The 17,331-nt window shown below is 45.9% G+C and overlaps 1 protein-coding gene across 7 annotated transcripts in view; it reads left to right on the top strand.

The window, feature by feature from the left end:
• The first annotated feature begins 8,767 nt into the window (after positions 1-8,767).
• The window catches only part of FARP2 (FERM, ARH/RhoGEF and pleckstrin domain protein 2), a 62,561-nt gene continuing 53,997 nt past the window's right edge, over positions 8,768-17,331 (top strand). For all 7 annotated transcript variants that reach the window (XM_051627012.1, XM_051627015.1, XM_051627014.1 and 4 more), the window contains exons 1-2: positions 8,768-8,841; positions 13,501-13,734. In XM_051627012.1, the coding sequence (XP_051482972.1) occupies positions 13,531-13,734 (204 nt within the window). In that variant the 5' untranslated portion in view covers positions 8,768-8,841; positions 13,501-13,530. The remainder of the gene's footprint in view (positions 8,842-13,500; positions 13,735-17,331) is intronic.

Raw genomic sequence — 17,331 nt, 5'->3', positions numbered from 1 at the left:
CTCTTTTCCTAAACACTCCAATGACCTCAGAGTAATTGACTGAGAAGAAAGCTGTCTTGTGATGCTAGAAGAAAAGAATGTTTGGCATTTCATTAACAAATTCTTCCAAAAGGGATATTTAGCCTTTCTCTTACCAATGCACTTGCAGTTCCCTCTCCTGGGCACAGTGTCAAGACTTGTGTCCCTTTCACTGACTACTCCATGACATTCTTGCTGTTTTCTTTTACTTCTGGGCCCTGAAGGAGTGGTTAAAAAAAAAAAAAAAAAAAGTGGACAAAGTATCTATTAACATCTGTGAAAGAAAAATGAAAAACCTTCCTTCTTCTGCATTTTTCTGGACACCTAGGAGATCCTGAGATGCTGCCTGCTTTGTGGAAGTATCAGATATAGAGGGAAAAGAGGGTTGTTGATTACTGACACTCTAGGGAATGTGCAAGAATATAATCCATAAAGGCTTTGGGAAGAATTGAAACTTGCTCAGGAAGATGTTGTACTGGAATTCAGTCCAAACTCCATGAAATTACATGATCTCTCCCATATTTGCTCTTTTCCCAACATTGTGTATGGAATAGTGTACAAAGAGCTTAACACTGGGCTCCTGCTGACATATAGGAAGGGAAAGCCAGAAAGAAACGCATCCTACGGTGGAAAGAAAGGTTTAATTTGGGTGATTAAAACACTTTATAATTCAACTTGCTGTAGAGCTTTTGCCACAGCCAACCATTCCAGAGCATGTTTCTCAGGAGAGTTAAGATGAACAGTTCTGCTGACACCTTGTTGTCTTAGAGTCCTGCTTCCACTGTATCTGTCACCTTTTTCTGGAGATGCTTGATGGTGGCTCTGGGCTACAACTACTTATTTGGACAGCCCAGAAGGCAAAAGGTTGGAAATGCAGTCTGATTTCCCAGGAAAGAGGTATTTTCCCTGTGCTAGAGCAGCCAGGGGTGGTGTAGCTGTGTCCTACTGGACTGGCTTGCTTCTGTCTCTGCACTTGCATACAGGCAAACTGTTCCAGAGCACAGAATCTCTGTTCCTCACCCAAAAACCAGGAGGTGCTGTTACCTCCTCCTGTGTTCTTTTATTGCCAGATTTGAACAAGGCTGAAACCAGCCAGTTTCTCAGGAGCCAGGTGAGAGCATGTGCAGTGGAGTCAGATTTGGTGTAATTCTGAATCAAGTCCAGAAACTGGGAATGGAGGGATTATGAGAAGGAAGGAAAAGTTTGTCTAAGGAGTGGTTTGGTGGCTGGCTTTGTTGACAGTGCAGCCCAGACATGACAGGATTGCCTGGGCCTGGCTCACAGCCATGGAAGGGTGTGTCAGAGTTTCAGGTGTGTTGGGGAGTTTCTCCAGTGTTTAGCAAGGCAGGATCATCTGATGAAGCTCTAAGTTTGCAAATTGAGTTTCGGTGCTTGTGATGAATGCAGCAGACAAATGAAGCTCACTTCCACCCACAGGAATGAGAGCCTGTAAATTTAGCAAGGCAGAAGACGTGTCCAGCTATCTCAGAGAACAACATGCTTTTCAGAAACTACCCCTGGCTAGAGCAGAGGCAGCCCTGCAGACAGTCTGTTGGGTTGTCAGAAACAGGTCCCACAAAGCAAGAAGTGCAGGGCTTTGATTACTGTGGGAAAGAGTGAGCTCCTTGGGAGGAAAAGAACGAGGAGACCTGCTAACCCTACCAAGCCTGAAGCTTCCTCCTGCTCACTTGGTTTAAAAACCAGTATAAATTGTTTTGTAGGACTGATGCAGCTAATTGTTTATGCTCTGTCTCAGCCTTCCTTGGATCCTTAACTTTGCACAGATCTTTTGTGGTGATGTAGCCTGGGGAGGGACTTGGGACAAGGGCAGGGAGGGAGAGGACAAGGGGGGGTGGATGAAAACTGGAAGAGGGAGATTGAGGTGAGACATGAGGAGGGAATTCTGGAGTGTGAGGGTGGTGAGAGCCTGGCCCAGGTTGCCCAGGGAAGCTGTGGCTGCCCCATCCCTGGCAGTGTTGAAGGGCAGGTTGGATGGGGCTTGGAGCAGCCTGGGCTGGTGGGAGGTGTCCCTGCCCATGCAGGGGGTTGGAACTCGATGATCTTTAAGGTCCCTTCCAACCCAAACCAGTCTGTGATTCTATGATAAGTGTCTCAGACTGGCTGTCTTCCTGGTTATTATTGAGAAACAAATTGAGGTTGATGGGGCAAAGAGAAGGAATCGCATGGTTTTTATACGCAGAAGCCAAAACTTCATGGGAAAATTCCCATGTAGGAAAAAGAGGAGCTCCCAAGTTATGTGAAGATAACTCAGCATATTCTTTAGAATGAGTGAATAAACACACCCTGAGAGCTAATGCAAAACACTCATTAAAACAGATGCTGTGCTGCTTCCACAGCCTATTTATTAAAAAAAGGGGCAGATAGTGGAAGTAAAATGCTTTCTTCAGAACATGCTCAGTCCTGTGCCTCATAATTTACAATTCTCCTGTTGTTTTAATGGTTTTTATTATTTTTTTACTTTTAAGAAGCAAAACCCTAGGTCCAGGTGTTCCTGTAGTGTTACTTGCTGCAAGTCCAGAGCTTTTCCCCTGAAGAGAGTATGCACCTTGGATCTCCAGAGGTCTTTCAGGGAAGCAGTTAGCTTGCTGACTAGCACTGTCTTTGGGAAGTTTGTACCAAGAGCAAGAGACCTGGTTTTAATCTTCCTTTTTTTTTTTTTTTTCCCCAGCACCTAATCTTAGGCTGCCTACTTTATCTGGAATTCTGGATTTGAAATACAGAAAAGCAGTGTTTCAGGAATGGCAGCTGCTGTCCCACAGCTGTATGCAACCCCTGCTGGGCTGGGTTTCTGTATTTCAGCAGCAGGGGGGAGTTCTGTGCTCTGTTCCCTTGCACAATTAGTGCTGCAACAATTAGTTTGGATTTGGGGGCAGAAGGGGAAATCCAGCAGTTCACTGTCTTGTTAGCTGTCTCCCACTTGGTTGCTTCATTTTTGAAAGGAACTTCCAGGCTAGTCAATGTTACTGAAAACCTCAAGCCGGGTTTATTTGGCAGTAAAATAATTGCCACACTTCTCTGTGATTAGTATTTGTAGGCCCTTAATTTTTCTTTTTGTTCTTAAACATCCTGTCTATGAAATAGACTTAAACCTTTTTCTCCTGTACAGGGAAACTACTTTTTTGGAAGCATCCATCCTTGCTAACTGGGCTTCTTGTGTGGTTGTATCAACCAACTATTGGTATGTGAAAAAAAGGAACTGAACTTTGTTGTTGTTGTTGTTAGAATTCCATGTTTTGGGGGAGTGGTGGTTTGTGTTTGGTGGTGTCTCATTTTTCCACAAAAAAAACACTGTCAGAAATTTTCAATGTAGATCTTTGAAGCATCATTGTACAAGTTGTGACTGGATTGAACCTTTGTGCAGCTCCTCGGAGGTAACAGACACTGGCCTGATTTTGTGGGTGGGGAAATTAGATGAACCTCAAGGAGATGAAAAAAGAAAAAGGTAATGGGGAGTGAAGCTTTATGACACTTCAGTTGTGGGGACTTCTAGGCCTTGCTGCTTCAGACATCCTTTGTTAACCTCATTGTGCAGGTTTTCATAGACTCAAAATCACAGCCTGGTTTGGGCTGGGAGGGACTTTCAAGATCATCCAGTTCCAACCCCCTGCATGGGCAGGGACACCTCCCACCAGACCAGGTTGCTCCAAGCCCCATCCAACCTGCCCTTCAACACTGCCAGGGATGGGGCAGCCACAGCTTCCCTGGGCAACCTGGGCCAGGGTCTCATCACTTTTGCTAAGTAAAAAAGAAATAAATTGCATAGTTGTAGAAAAGACTATTTCATATCTACTTAATGTTTAGGCTCTTACAGTCAAAGAACTAACATATATAGAAAAATCTTACGATTCCAGTTAGAGCAAATTTAGGGGAATTGCAGGGATTTTCTTGTCTTCTGCAGTGGGAAGGATTTACCACATGGGGGCAATACACGTTTGGGCTGTGTCTCTTCTTTTAAAGCTACCTATGGATTAAGAAAAGAGGTGGAACAGTTGGCAGTTTTTCCCTGGCCATTTGTTTCTGTGTATGTGGCTCAGCAGCTGTATTTCTTTGCAGCTTGTAGCTTGTGTAGGCTCTTGAATTTTGTGCTGTTGATTCAGAAGTGCTGCTGGCTATAGACTGAACCTTCTGGCCAGGGAGAATGTGTTTAGACAAGTACATTAATCAGGCTGAAAGAAGTTGCAGAGCAAGTGCCTGCGTGTGTGTGTGTGTGCAAGCACAGGTATGAGCATATGCTGTGCTTCATTTCTTTGTTGTGATTGCCACTTTCACCATGAGAGCCAACTTCAGATATGATGATGAAAGTCAGAGTATGTGATTACAAAATAGGATTGTGTCCACTAGGTTTTCCTCTTCATTGACAAGCAGAAATTTTCCTGCAAGTGCCCACTCCTCTTCTAAACAACTGGTTAATGATGAATGTCATAGTCTGAAGCCAGTGGGCTTTGTCTTTTATAGATGGCAATGTAATTGCTAGGTAGAAGGGCACCTGAAAAATGTCCTAAAGGGGAAGAACTGGAAAAGCCCCAAAGATTACCCCTGTGAGAAGTGCTATACCATGATTGTGGTGGGGGAGGCAGAAGTAGTTGAGATGAGAAGTGGAAAACCCACACATAGTCTACATACTCCCGTGCCATGGAAATTGGTTTCTGTAGTTGGTTTAGCAAGATGCTGCTAAGGATGAGTACCTTTGACATTATATCTCTGCATTTTGCCAGTTTGGGAAGTATCTTTGTTCATTACTCTCAAAGAACAGTATTTTTCCTGTGCCACCAAGCCAATTTTAACAGTAAGTGAACCTGATGTAAGAGAGTAATTCCAGAAAGTGATTGGTAAAGGTATGCATGTGTTAGTAATTCTTTGTGCTGATCATGTGAATCAAGTTTCCAGTTATTCAGCAATTCCTGTTCACCTTGGCTTGAGTCTTCTGCCCTTTGCTTATGATCAATAGGTCAAATCAGTGTATTGATCAAATTCTGTGATTTCACTCCCTCCTGTTTCATGTTTTCCTACCACCTGGGGTACAAGTGGGCTGTGAGTACAGAACAACACCTGGCTGTAATCACTGCAATGGCCTTGGTTTTCCTATTTGAGAAGTGGTCTTTGCAACTCTGAGCTGTTAAAGAACTTTATCACTTATGAGATAGATGGAGGAATGATTTGCCAATCCGTATCTCTACTGAGTCAATGTGGAAGGCAATCCAGAGAACAGATCAGTGAGACAAGGCAGAGCTGGTCTCCTGTCTGATTGTGCTGCATAGACCATTACAAACTCTGAAGTACCTGACTCAGCTCTTCTGGGATAAAGCACTTTCAGACCAGGAATGTGACCAGCATAGTCACTAATGTTCATGGCAGCCAGCTTAAGATGTGAACACGTTTGTGGAAGTGAGTCTTTTTTTCCCTTGGTGGACCTCTGAGGTAATACTAGTGGCATGAACGAGTTAGACCTCACCATCACTTTGTATCTCACATCTGCATCCTTCCAATAGCAACAGCTGATTTTCACATGTAGTCAGGTTATTATTCTTCTAGTTTTGTTCTCTCAACTTCCTTCTCCTGTAAAGGATTCAAATATACTGTCTGGATGGTGAGGAAGTTTGCCATCATGGGAGTTAAGGAAACTCTGAGGTGTTGTTGGATACATATTGCTGAGTCTGTGTTTAGTGGGTTAGATAACCACCCATTCCCTCTTTTAGGTTTCAAATTCACCGAACACCGTGTCTCAAGCATGTTTTGTGTGTTCCAGATGCTGAGCATGTTTGTAAAAGACAGTGTGTAGGACAGAGGTTCAGCTTCATAAAGCACTTCCTATTTGTACCCTATTTGGTTGGAAATAGGAATCACATAATCTGTTCATGGGCTTTTCCCTGCAAAATGACCCTGTGAGCACAGAGGCCAGAACTGTCACCATCTTCTAGCTTGTAAAAGTGGAGTCTTGTCCCTTCTTGTCCCTTTCCCTGCTTCTGGTGGAAGGAACAGAAGATGGCAGGTGGTGCCATGTCCCTTCCTAGCCTGGTCCTGAGCATGTGGGTAGAAGTGTGTATGTTACAGTTTTCTTTCTATATACATATATGTGTGTGTGTGTATATATATATACACACACACACCTGTTCTGGAAAGGTTTTAGCATCTAGCTATCCATAGCTGCCAGTTACCATCAGCATGGGTGGTATTGACTGTCCTGAAGACTGGGAATGCAGGACTGGAAAAGAGAGACTGCTTAAGGCTCCTGGCAAGTAAGCTGGTCCCAGAGGAATACTTGTGCATCCTGCTAAATTCCTCACGCTGGGTTGGAAAATAAATTTTTGCCTGTAGTGGGTGGAAAGGCTAGAAATGAGCAGCACGTAGAAGCAGAGGTTTGTGGACACTTCAGCATGCAGAACCTTCAGTGTCTTTTCATTACTGGATTGTTGCAGCATAGGAAATTACATGTTTTTTTTGTGTAAGCAATAAAAGTTAGCAATAGAGAGCAAAGCATGAACAGCTTGGTGTTTGTGCTTCTAAACTTCACTGCATCCTTAATGATTGCTTTCTCTCTTTGTTGTTGTATCTTGCTTTTAAAGTGATCATATCAGAGTTGTTCTCCAAAGTAGCAACAGCTGCATTTTTTAATTTTTTCCCAGGAAAATCTTTGTGCTCTTTTTAGATGTTAAAGTGATGGAAATGAAGATGACTCTGATGTGTCTGAACTTTAAGGGATGTGAAACTCTATTAGCACTTAAGCTGCACATAAAATGGGCTACTGTGTTTTTGTTGCCTAAAGGAGGTACAATGCAAATTAGTAGGCAAAACAGGATCCTGAGACATCCATTTCAGTAATGAAAGTGCTTCAGTTTACTGGAATCATAAATCTTTTTTCTGAATGGAGTTATCTTAAATGCTCCATATACTTTTGCAGCTTTCCTAATTTTTTCTTTGTATGCATGAGAGTCTTCAGCTCCTTTTCACTTTTTAAGGAGAGGAAATAATATTTTTAAAACCTTGTGTCTTTTTTTTTTTTTTCTTAAGAGACAAGAATGTTGCTAGTCAGGAATTAATTATTAGATTTGTGAGTTGCTTCTTTCTGTGGGTAAGAGTGGTGAAGCTGCTCCAGGTTGAAAAGGCTGTTCTGTGTGATTTATGTGTTTTGTTAATATAAGTCATATGCTGATTCTTTTTTGTTGTTGTTTTTTCAAATCGTTGTGAAAAAGTAAAGTTCTCAGAAACAAGCTGGCACATTTCTTGTGCTGTTGGCCATCAATCCTTTCCTAGTGAAATCCAAGTATTTATCTCAGTTCTGTTGCTTCTTATCTTGAAGAGCAGACTCCAGTGAGATGTGGTCCCTCAGGGTGACCAGGGGGTTTGTCCAAGGAAGTCTTTTTTAGGCAGTGGGATTTTCCTGGCTGCCACGTTCTCAGTCAGCCTCAGCATTGCTTTGGAGCAGAGTCATCATCTGAAAAGGGCAGAGTTCTGTTCAGGTGGAACTCTGTCCATCCTGTGCTGAATTTTCTGCAGCCTTTGGTTCTTGTCTGTCTCCTCACTGACTGGGGAGCACGGACACAAGAATGTTCTGATGATCTTCATACCCTTTGGCCATGGGCAGTGCCCAGTGCCTCTGTGCTGGATCTCAGCACGTGGGTCCAGCACTCTCCCCCTCTGCACTGTTGTGATTCTTTCTATCTGTCTTTAAAATTTGTTCATGAAAAGGGAAATTAACTAAATCAAGACTTGCAATGTTCAGGATTCGAAGCAAAACGTGAGATTTGTTGCCTGAGTCTTAGTGACTGGTTAATGGAATGGTATCTTCTCCAGAGCAGCACTCACCTCTGCAACTAGGACTTGGCAGTGTTTGCACCCCTAGACAGGGTGCCCACCAGCCTGGGGACACTGGGGTGTGGGGCTGTGTGACCACCTGGGGCTTTTTTGGGGGCAGGAGTGAGGGACAGCCTTCCTGTGAGCTGTCTGCCCTTCAGCTCTGGCAGGAAAGGATTTGGAGTGATCACAGAATTGTTACATTTGGAAAAGACCTGTGAGATCACTCAGCCCAACCCTCGCCCACCCAGGAGGAAAAAGAAAACAAAAAACCCCACCAAGCCAGCAGGCAAACACCACTGCCCCTCCCGTGCCCACTGGAACGTGCCCTCAGGGGCCACATCTACATGATTCTTGAATCCCTCCAGGGCTGGTGACTCCACCACCTCCCTGGGCAGCCTGTCCCAGTGCCTGACTGGATCTTTTGGTTAAGAAATTCTTCCTCATCTCCAGTCTTGACCCTCCCCTGGTGCAGCTTCGGGCCATCTCCTCTGCTCCTGTCGTTATCCACTTGGGAGAAGAGGCCAAAGCTCCTTTCAGGGAGCTGTGGAGAGCAATGAGCGCTCCCCTCAGCCTCCTCCAAAGCCCTCAGCCTCCTCCTCTTCATCATTCTTTTAAAGCTTCCAGCCACCGCTTTCCTTGGGATAACCCTAACAGCGTGCCGGGACGGCTCGCAGCCCGGCAGGGCAGGGAGCCCCGGGGCCGGGCCCGCCAGGGGAGGAGGGGTCGCTCTGCCTCTCGACACTCGGTGTTCGGGAGCCCCCCGGCAGGGCTTGGCCTTCCTCTGACAGCGCTCCCGGGGGGCTCGGGGCCGGGAAGGGCCGGGAAGAGCCGCTCCCGCCCGCTCGCAGCCCCGGCCCTCCCGCCCCGGCCCCGCCGGTCGCCCCGGGCCGCCCCCCCCTTCCCTGGCCCCGCCCACTGGCGGCGCGCGGGGCGGGGCGGGGCGGGGCGGGATGGGGCAGCGGCGGGAGGCGCCCGGGAGGGTCCGTCGGGCCTCGGCGCGGAGGGGAGGTGAGGCGGGGGGCCAGGGCACCGGGTGGGAGCTGGGGGGGTTCCCCGGGGCGGGCGCTGGAGCTGGGCTGCCGGTGAGTGGCGGCCCGGCCTGGTCTGGTCTGGTCTGGTCTGGTCTGGCCCGGCCCGGTCCGGCCCGGCCCGCCTGCCGGCCGGGCGCTGCCGCCGCCTGCGGCCGCTGTCGTGCGCTGCGGCCCCGGGCGGAGGCTTTGGCGTGGCAGCCCAGCCGAGGAGGGGGCCTGGCCCGCCAGCCGGGGGGGTCCTCGGTCTTCCAGCCCTGAGGACGAGGGGCTCCGGCTGGCGGGGTGGCGGGAGCGCCTGGCCCGGCCCGCTGCCGTGGCCCGGCCCGCTGCCGTGGCCCGGCCCGCTGCCGTGGCCCGGCCCGCTGCCGTGGCCCGGCCCGCTGCCGTGGCCCGGCCCGCTGCCGTGGCCCGGCCGCTTTCTTCTCAGACGGGGGGAGCTGGAGCACCTGTGGCCCCGTCCCCTCTGCATCCGCCTCCCTGCGGGGGCTCCTGGCGGGACGCGGTGCGGGGGAGCGGTGCTGCGTGGCCCTGCTGCTCCTCAATCCAAGCAGGGCTCCTGAAGCCTCACTCGTCTGGTAGGGACCAGCTGCCGGCCTTGTCCAGCAGCCTTGTACATCCATCTCCCTCCAGGCCAGCGTGAGGCCTCTGGCACGTGGTGCTGCCCACCACTAGAGGAGAGAGCATGAGACCCTTTTCGTGGTCGTGGTGAGAAGTGTTCGTAGTGGGAGTGAGGGATCCGGGTTTCGGGGAGAGGCATGGACTCCTTGTGCAGCTGGGAGTGAGGGATCCGGGTTTCAGGGAGAGGCATCTCGTCTGGTGCAGCTGGGGCACTCATAGTCTTCATCCTGCTTTGCTTCATATTGATTTCTGGTGCATCAGTTGGTGCCAGCTGGGTGTAGTAATGTTAACAGGTTAACTGTTGCCTAGTGAAAAAGGGAAAAGACCAAAGTTTGCTTCGGGTGGACTGAAAGAACCTGACTTGAGAGCTCCTGCTTAGAGCGCTTCCTTGCTGCTCTGTGTGGACTCCCACCACATGCAGGTTGTGGGGTTCCCTTCCTGTTGGAGGTGGGAATCAGCCTGCTGGGAAAGCTGGCAATAAGACTTCAAACTAGCCTTCTGCATAGGCAAGGGATGGAGCATTGCATGGACCAAAAGATACTGTACTTGGAGAAGTTCCTTTGAAAACCCTTGGATGGGTGTATCCTCAGGTGTAAGCTGCATTTCCAGATTTGCTGCCAGCTGGTAAATGCTGCTTTCTGAACAGTTTATTCCATTCAAGGAAAAGATAGATCTCACTGCTGCTTTGAAGCTATTTTAAAAAGGCAAAAAAAAACCCAAACAAGCCAACATAGCAACATAAACTTTTAAAGTTTTGTTCCCAGCTGGTCCCTCAGACTCATCTGGGGCTGAGAGTGACAGTCATTCTGTCACTGGGCTTCAGGGAGCTGATTTAGCTTTGATGCCTTGTCTGTCTTTATTGGAAATGATCAGAATAAGTAAGTACTCAGTGCAAAGAAGTTTGGTGTGGGTGAATGCATTGAAGTTTGGTTTGTTGTTTTGTTTTTTTTCTTAGAACCACTAATATTGTGGTAAAATTGCATTTTAGTTTTGCATTGGTGAGGATGTAAATGAGGCCTTGTTCTGGCTCGCCTGGAGTGGGGGACTCTGAGTGCTGTTGGAGGCTTTTTCTATTCTCCCCATAGAGCCTCTTGTTCTTCCCAGTGCTTGCAGCCTGTCTCAGGCTTCATCTTTTCATTTTTCTTCTCCTTTCACTTAAACAGCCCCTTTTGCTGAAACACCTAAATCGTGACACAATGATTTTTGTCAGGAAATGTCATTTTATGTAAGTCAGCTTACATCAAACATTACTGTAATTGGTGGTGAAACTGGAGGTAGTTCTTGACTTGTTTAGTACTTCTCACATGCTTGGTTTTTGAGGCAGTTGGAGCAAGCCAGGCTATTTTGGGATTTTTAATGATTGTCAGGGCATTCTTGGCGTGCCCCGGGAGGGCGCTGGGGGTGGCATGGGATCCCAGCTGCCACACAGTGGGCAGGGAACTGCTTTTCCAGGGAAACGTGGCTCGCTTCTGCCCGTGATGTTTTCTGCCCAGGTGCTTGTTGGAGCTGAAAAATATATGCTGGCTGAGCCCTAGTCTGGTGGTAAATATTTTTAGGAATTGAGTTCACTTTTCCTGTTAACACCTGTGAGGAAGAACTTTGACATCTACAGTATCTTTTTGACGTGACTTTGGTCACTTTTTGCTGAATTTAGCGTTAACTAAAGCTAGGAAGAGTACCCAGGAGCTTCCTGTTTATGCTGAAGTGGGGTGGCCTGGCTGCCTGTCCTTCAGGAGCTGGCTGTCTGAAGCCTCTCTGCTCTGTGCACTGCCTCAGCTGTCACTGCTCATGTCCTCTTGCCTTTGAGTAACTGCAGTGGCTGTCCCTTCCAGGAGCTCTTTATCCAGAAGGGGCTGATTGTGTTCGTGGAGTGCTTATTTGAAGAGTGGTTATCTTCAAAATAGGCTTATGAGGAGTATAACTGATTCCAGGCAACTTCAGGTGCTTGTAAGCTTCTGAATGGCAGTAGCAAACCATACAGTTAAGTTACAAGGGACACAGTATCAAGGGGAATTAGATGACACTGGACGAGGTATAACCTCATCAACTGCATCTCCTGATTTTTGCTGTTGTGGTGGTTTTAAAGTTTGTGGCCTAAAAGTTTTTCTCCTTGGCTGTGTGGCCACACAGACTAGGAAGCTCAGTGACACATACAAAACTGTCTGAGAAAGAGACTTTCTGCTACTTTGTCACCTAAAATTGGTAGATTGGGCACTTTGAAGGTTGAGATCCCCCTTCTCCTGCTTCTTTATGGGCTGTGTCCTCAGCCAGGAGGCCGGAGGTGTCTCTGTGGTGGTCTCAAACTCTTGGTGGGCTCTGCAGCACTTGCACCTGTGCAGCTGCTAAGCCAAGCAAGCCTTGTGGTAGGTGTAATAAGGTAGGAGGCATCTTGTCTCCTCTCCTGTGACAAGTTTATCTGTACAGGGGTCTGCAGGTATAAAAAGAAAAAAGCCCATAACATTAAAAACCACTGGTCTGTAAGCCAGGAAGATGTTAGACCAAAATCAGTGTGTGCAAGGATTATAAATCTGCCCCCCTACTCCCTAATTTTTAATGACACATAGGGCTGGCTCCACTGAGCTCCACAGAGCGGGTTGCCTACCTGCTCAGAGCCTGGAGGGACAAAGACATGTTTTCATGATCTACCTCTCTCCTAATTAGACAAAACACATTTGTTATGAAACAATAATGCACCACTTCATTGGATTTTTTGGTAGTGTGGTAGCCATGCAAAGGCTGTCCCAGTGTCAGTATCCACGTCCATAGTTGCCCTATGCATTTCTGCTGAGCACCTTGCACCTTGTTGCCAAATCCTTCTTGCCAGCAGCGAGTGGGGGGCAGTGGGTTCATTAGGTGTGTTGCATCGTGAGCACACGTGTCTTGCCTTCACACAGACTCTGCTGCAATCCCCAGGCAAATATTGCCACTGCTCCTGTGGCCTGAGAGAGCTGGGGAGAGGCAGGCAGGACTTTTTTTTTGTTTGTTTGTTTCCTTATGTAAAATGAAACATTTGCTCTGCAACAACTGCCATCAAACCATGAAAGGGTCATGATGTAGTAGTCAGCCTACTTGAATTAGTATAGATTTTGTAATTGAGATTTTTGCCCACTGACTTAATCTGGATACAGTGCAGGTTTGCTAATAAGGTGAAGAACTGTTATCTGCAGAAGAAATCTGCATGATGAAGGCTCTGAGCTGCCAGCATGGGTTGGAGCAGTTACGGTTTTGCATGAGTCATCATTCTGGGGGATGAAGAAAGTGAATTGTTCCTGTTATCTTGGGGTGCGGTCCAGCAAAGCCAATGGGATGCCAAGGTACCAGTGAAAGGCAGAGTCCTGCCTTAGCTTTCACTGCCTGCAGCTTTTCTCGTGCTGTCAGCAGTCCTCATGCTGCCTGTGGTGACTGGGTTTAGAGAGCTCAACTAGCAGAAGAATTAATTAGGAAAGAAAATGAGAGTCTCTAAGGAGCGTGGAGGGCACAGATTTGAGTATCCTATTTCCTAGCCATGTTTTGGAATAGTTTTGTGGGGTTTTTTGCCACTTACTTTTCTTCCTGGCAGCTGGTTTTTTGACCAGGGTTTCATAGAATCGTAGAATGGTTAAAGTTGGAAAGGACCTTAAAAATCATCAGGTTCTAGCCATGGCAGGGACACCTCCCACTAGACCAAGCTGCACAAAACCTCATTCAACAACACTTCCAGGGATGGGGCTTCCACAGCTTTCCTGGACAACCTGTGCCAGTGCCTTAAACCCTCATGGTGAAGAATTTCTTCCTGATGTCTACCTTAAATCTACCTGCTTTCAGTTTTAATCCATTGCCCCTTGTCCTGTCACTACACTCTCTGGTGAAAAGTCCTTCCCCATCAACTTTATTATTAGTTTAATCAACTTTATTTTTGATAGTGGGTTGAAGAGCATTAAATAAGGACTTGGTGTGTGTCATCATGCTTCAGTGGGTATTTTTCATATGGGATATCAGTGGAAAACTGTCAGACTGTAATTGTTTGGTTTTTTTCCAGGTTTCTTTAGACTCTGCTGATTGGCAAAAGATGGGAGAGATAGAAGGAACATACAGAGTCTTGCAGACTCCTGGCTCTCGTTTGGGTGTCCAGAAGGCCACAGGAGTGAGCACCTTGGAGGCAGGACAGAACTTCTCTACTGCAATGGCATCATTGCCTGCCAAAACACATGAGAAGGACTTACCCATCAAAATAAAGATGTTGGACAACACGGTGGAAGTGCTTGACATTGAGGTAAGAAAGGTTTAAACCTGATTTCAAGTACACTTAACCTCCAGTAATGTAAAGCTCTTGGGATGTGCCACTGTACAGACCTGGGATGTTTTTAGGCAATATTGGAATAAAGAATCCTGTAGGGATTTTACCTACTTACAAGTAGTTAAATGAGGAGCACATCTTGGTTTTAAAAGTCTTCTAAGGGATGTTTTCAACAGACTTTAAATACAAGCACATACTGTAACAAGAGGCTTTAATTGTTATTTGCTTTGGGGGAACACCAGCTATATCCTCTGCCAAACTGTCCTTGCTTCCTGAGCCACATGCAGCTTTGTTGATTTGGCAGCTGAAGAGCATAAGAGTTTGTTTGGGGTTTTTTTTGTTACTACTTTTTATTAATTATTTTAATGGTTTATATTCTCTTCAAATAAACTTCCTCCTATTTGACAGTTTTTGCTTGTTGCAGCAGTTTGGGAGGAAGGCACCAGAGAGGTGGCAATGTTTCTGAAAACTTGTATTTAAAATTCTGCTTGCTTAGCAGTTGGGGAAATCTGCCTTAACAAACAGAGACCATGCTCAAATGCGGGTGGTTCTGCTTTTTAAACAATCAAAAATTGACTTTGTTATTAGTACTTGTAGCTTTAGTTTATTGCATAGACTTAAACAGGTTTTTCCAATACACTGAAAATGGTGTCTGTGAAGTTCTGAAGAAACAGTGTATTTGGGGGATATCTTCTACAGATTGCTGTCCAGCTGTTCAACTCTCAAACATGAAATCTGGGGTTTTTTTGGGTTTTTTTGTTTAAGTGTGAGGCTGTGGCTGTATATACCCCCCCCCCCCTTGAGGACACAGAGGGTTCAGCAAATCTATCCATCCCTCGTTTACTGTATAGAACACAAAAATCTATTTTCTTCTTTTAAAAATTATATTAGAATATTTTTTTTTTAATTCTACTGACTTTGGTTCTTTTGAAGTGTGAATTGTTTTTCAAGTTGTTGTAGGTGTTGGTTCTTTTGCGTTTTGACTTTAAAAAAGAAGACACAAAAAACAAGTAGTGCCTAAACCCTTTTCAAAATTGTTGCAAGTCTACTGTAAGCTGTTAAAATCAAAAAAGAATTTGTAACTCCTAGTTGCTGCTTTGTGACATGAAGTCAGTCACTAGAAATCTCCTGTATTAGCTTAGATGCTTTTCTTCTCTTCCTTGTTGTGTTTGTACCAACTCTGTCTGCTCTTCTCAAGCAAATCTTCCACTTTCCTCAGGAACTTTACCCTCTTCATCTTAATTTATAACTCTCACCGGGCTCTTTCTGACACAGCCAGTGCCTGCTTTATTGTCTTTGATCTGCTGAAGGGAAATCCTTTGACTGTGCTCACCTCTCAGACAACTACAGGATCCTTTTCCACCTTCAGACGTGCTGGTGCTCAGGTGGCTCTGTGGTCCTGTCCTGGAGCTCTGTGCTGGCTTCTCTGCTCTTGTCTAACCTCTGAGCATCCTCCCTTGGGTCCCTTTGGTTCTTGTCTGTGCTTGGTTTGCTTCACTACTTTCACATTATCTTGTTTTTTGAAAGTGTCTTGACCTGGTTCTCTTTTGCCTGCTGGTACAGTCTTGACTGTATATCCTACCAGTTATCTTCATTGCTTTCTGGCCTGCTGCAGGTCCAGTTTAGCTCCATCCTTGCCCCCTTGTCTTACAGCACTTCATTGTTAGTCTTATTCCTGAAGACAAATTCAGCTGTGACTCAGTTCTTTACAGTGTCTCAACTCTTGGCTGCCTCTGGGCTCCAAATAAAATCAGCCTTTGCCTGATGAAACATGGTTTTTGATATTGATGTGTCAACATCAAGCTTCAAATGTAAAAAACATAAATTCTTCTCACACTGTTTTTTTGGCCACTGACAGTCATTCTCCAGTCTTGGATGTCTGACCCATATTGTAATTCCTGTTCGCCTCCAATTCCTTAGTTGCCTTTGTTGTTGTGATCACCTTCTTGTTGGCTTTAGCCTCTCCAGTCTTGCTGCGTGTGTACCCATTTCACGGGTTGCAGTAAGAAACATCCCATTCAGTTGTTTCTAGCAGCTGCTGCTGCCTGACCACGTTTTGCACCACTCCACTGGCTCCCTCTCTTTGTAGCTTCAAACACAGGTTGCTTATCTGAGCTTTCAGTTTCCTTCAGGGCCCTACCTGTAGTCTCCTGCAAGAAGGCACTTGGTTCTGTCCCCTAGCTGGGCCACAGTGCAATACCTTTCTTGTTTTTCCCCCATCATAGTGAGGTATTTCATTCTTAGGAACTATTTTAATTTTCTCTTTTTACCTGGAAAGCTGTCTCATTACAGCATCCACAGTGACACCCCAATTTGGGCAGCCAGTATCCTGACGCCATAGTTAATCTCTTTTCTATGACTAATATTCTTCTTCACGAGGCTCTTGGAACTTAGCAACTTAGAAACTTTTGCCTGGATGTGACCAGCTAGAAGGGGTCATCTTTTGTCCACCTGTAGAGCGTGGAGCACAAAATGATCCACAGTCAGCCACTGTAGCATTGGAGTCCTGGTCATGCATTGCTTACATTGCCTTTCATTTTTGTCTAAATGAGACATCAGATGATAGCAAGCAGGGACGAGGTATTAAATTGTAACCCTCTGCCTCCTCATTTGCTGGGTGTACTGGTAGGATAGCAGTAATACTGACTGCTATTTGTGATGGAAAATGGAAATTTTTCCCTTGTGGGATTGAGGGCAAAAATTAAGAAAGGTCAGCCACATTTGCTGAAAAGGTGGTGTGGGCTAGCACAGCTGTTTGTTGTTTTTTTCTTCTTTTTTTTTTAAGCAATGAGAGAAACTGGTGTTTAAGCAGCTGTCCTAGAGGGATGTTAGCTCTGATTGCAGTGCCACTTGCCTGCTTCCCTTTGCTTTTGCAATTTTTTTTTCACTGGGTGTGGAAAGAAGAGGGGGTGCTGTCCTCATTAACTGTTTCATGGGGTTTGTGTTTATTGATTCAGGTCAGTGATATTTTTTCAGTTTAGTAGGACACTGAGGCCTTTCTCATAGGTGCTGTTGGCACTGCCTTCTAATGGAGCTTATGGCAAAAGATGGGGTTTTTTCCCATTTTCAAATCATGTCCCCTCTTCAGATCATTTACCCTTCTATCTTTTAAGAACTATAGCATATATTTTTATATATAATATATATATATATAAAATACATTCTCATATTTTTTTACTGAGCAGAGTGGTGTGTCAGTGAAAGAGACTGACTAGGCACTTCCTTATCTCCTGGCAGGTGCTTGTGGATGCTCTTGTTTGGTAGCTCTTCCCCATTGCTTGGGTTTTTTAACTTGCCAAAGATGAGCAAGAAAAGAGACTGAAAAAATGGCATAACAGATGGGTTAAGAACAAAATAGGAAAACTGTCTTTCCTTCATGTTATTTTTGTACCTAGAACAGTGTGTTGAAAGTTCAGTACAGCTACAATCCACAGGCTTATGTTTAAAATCCACTGTCTCTGTCCACTCTCACTATCTGTACTGTAAGGTTTTCTTTCTAATCATAAGTTTTGTTAATCAGTAAGAGGTAGCAGTTCTTTAAAGTACACTGGGACAGAGCTCCTCTCCAGGGAA

The sequence above is a fragment of the Apus apus genome, chromosome 8, assembly GCF_020740795.1.
Source record: "Apus apus isolate bApuApu2 chromosome 8, bApuApu2.pri.cur, whole genome shotgun sequence".
Taxonomy (NCBI): domain Eukaryota; kingdom Metazoa; phylum Chordata; class Aves; order Apodiformes; family Apodidae; genus Apus; species Apus apus.
Note: the sequence above shows the minus strand (reverse complement) of the source record. Positions and strands in the feature narration are given on the sequence as shown.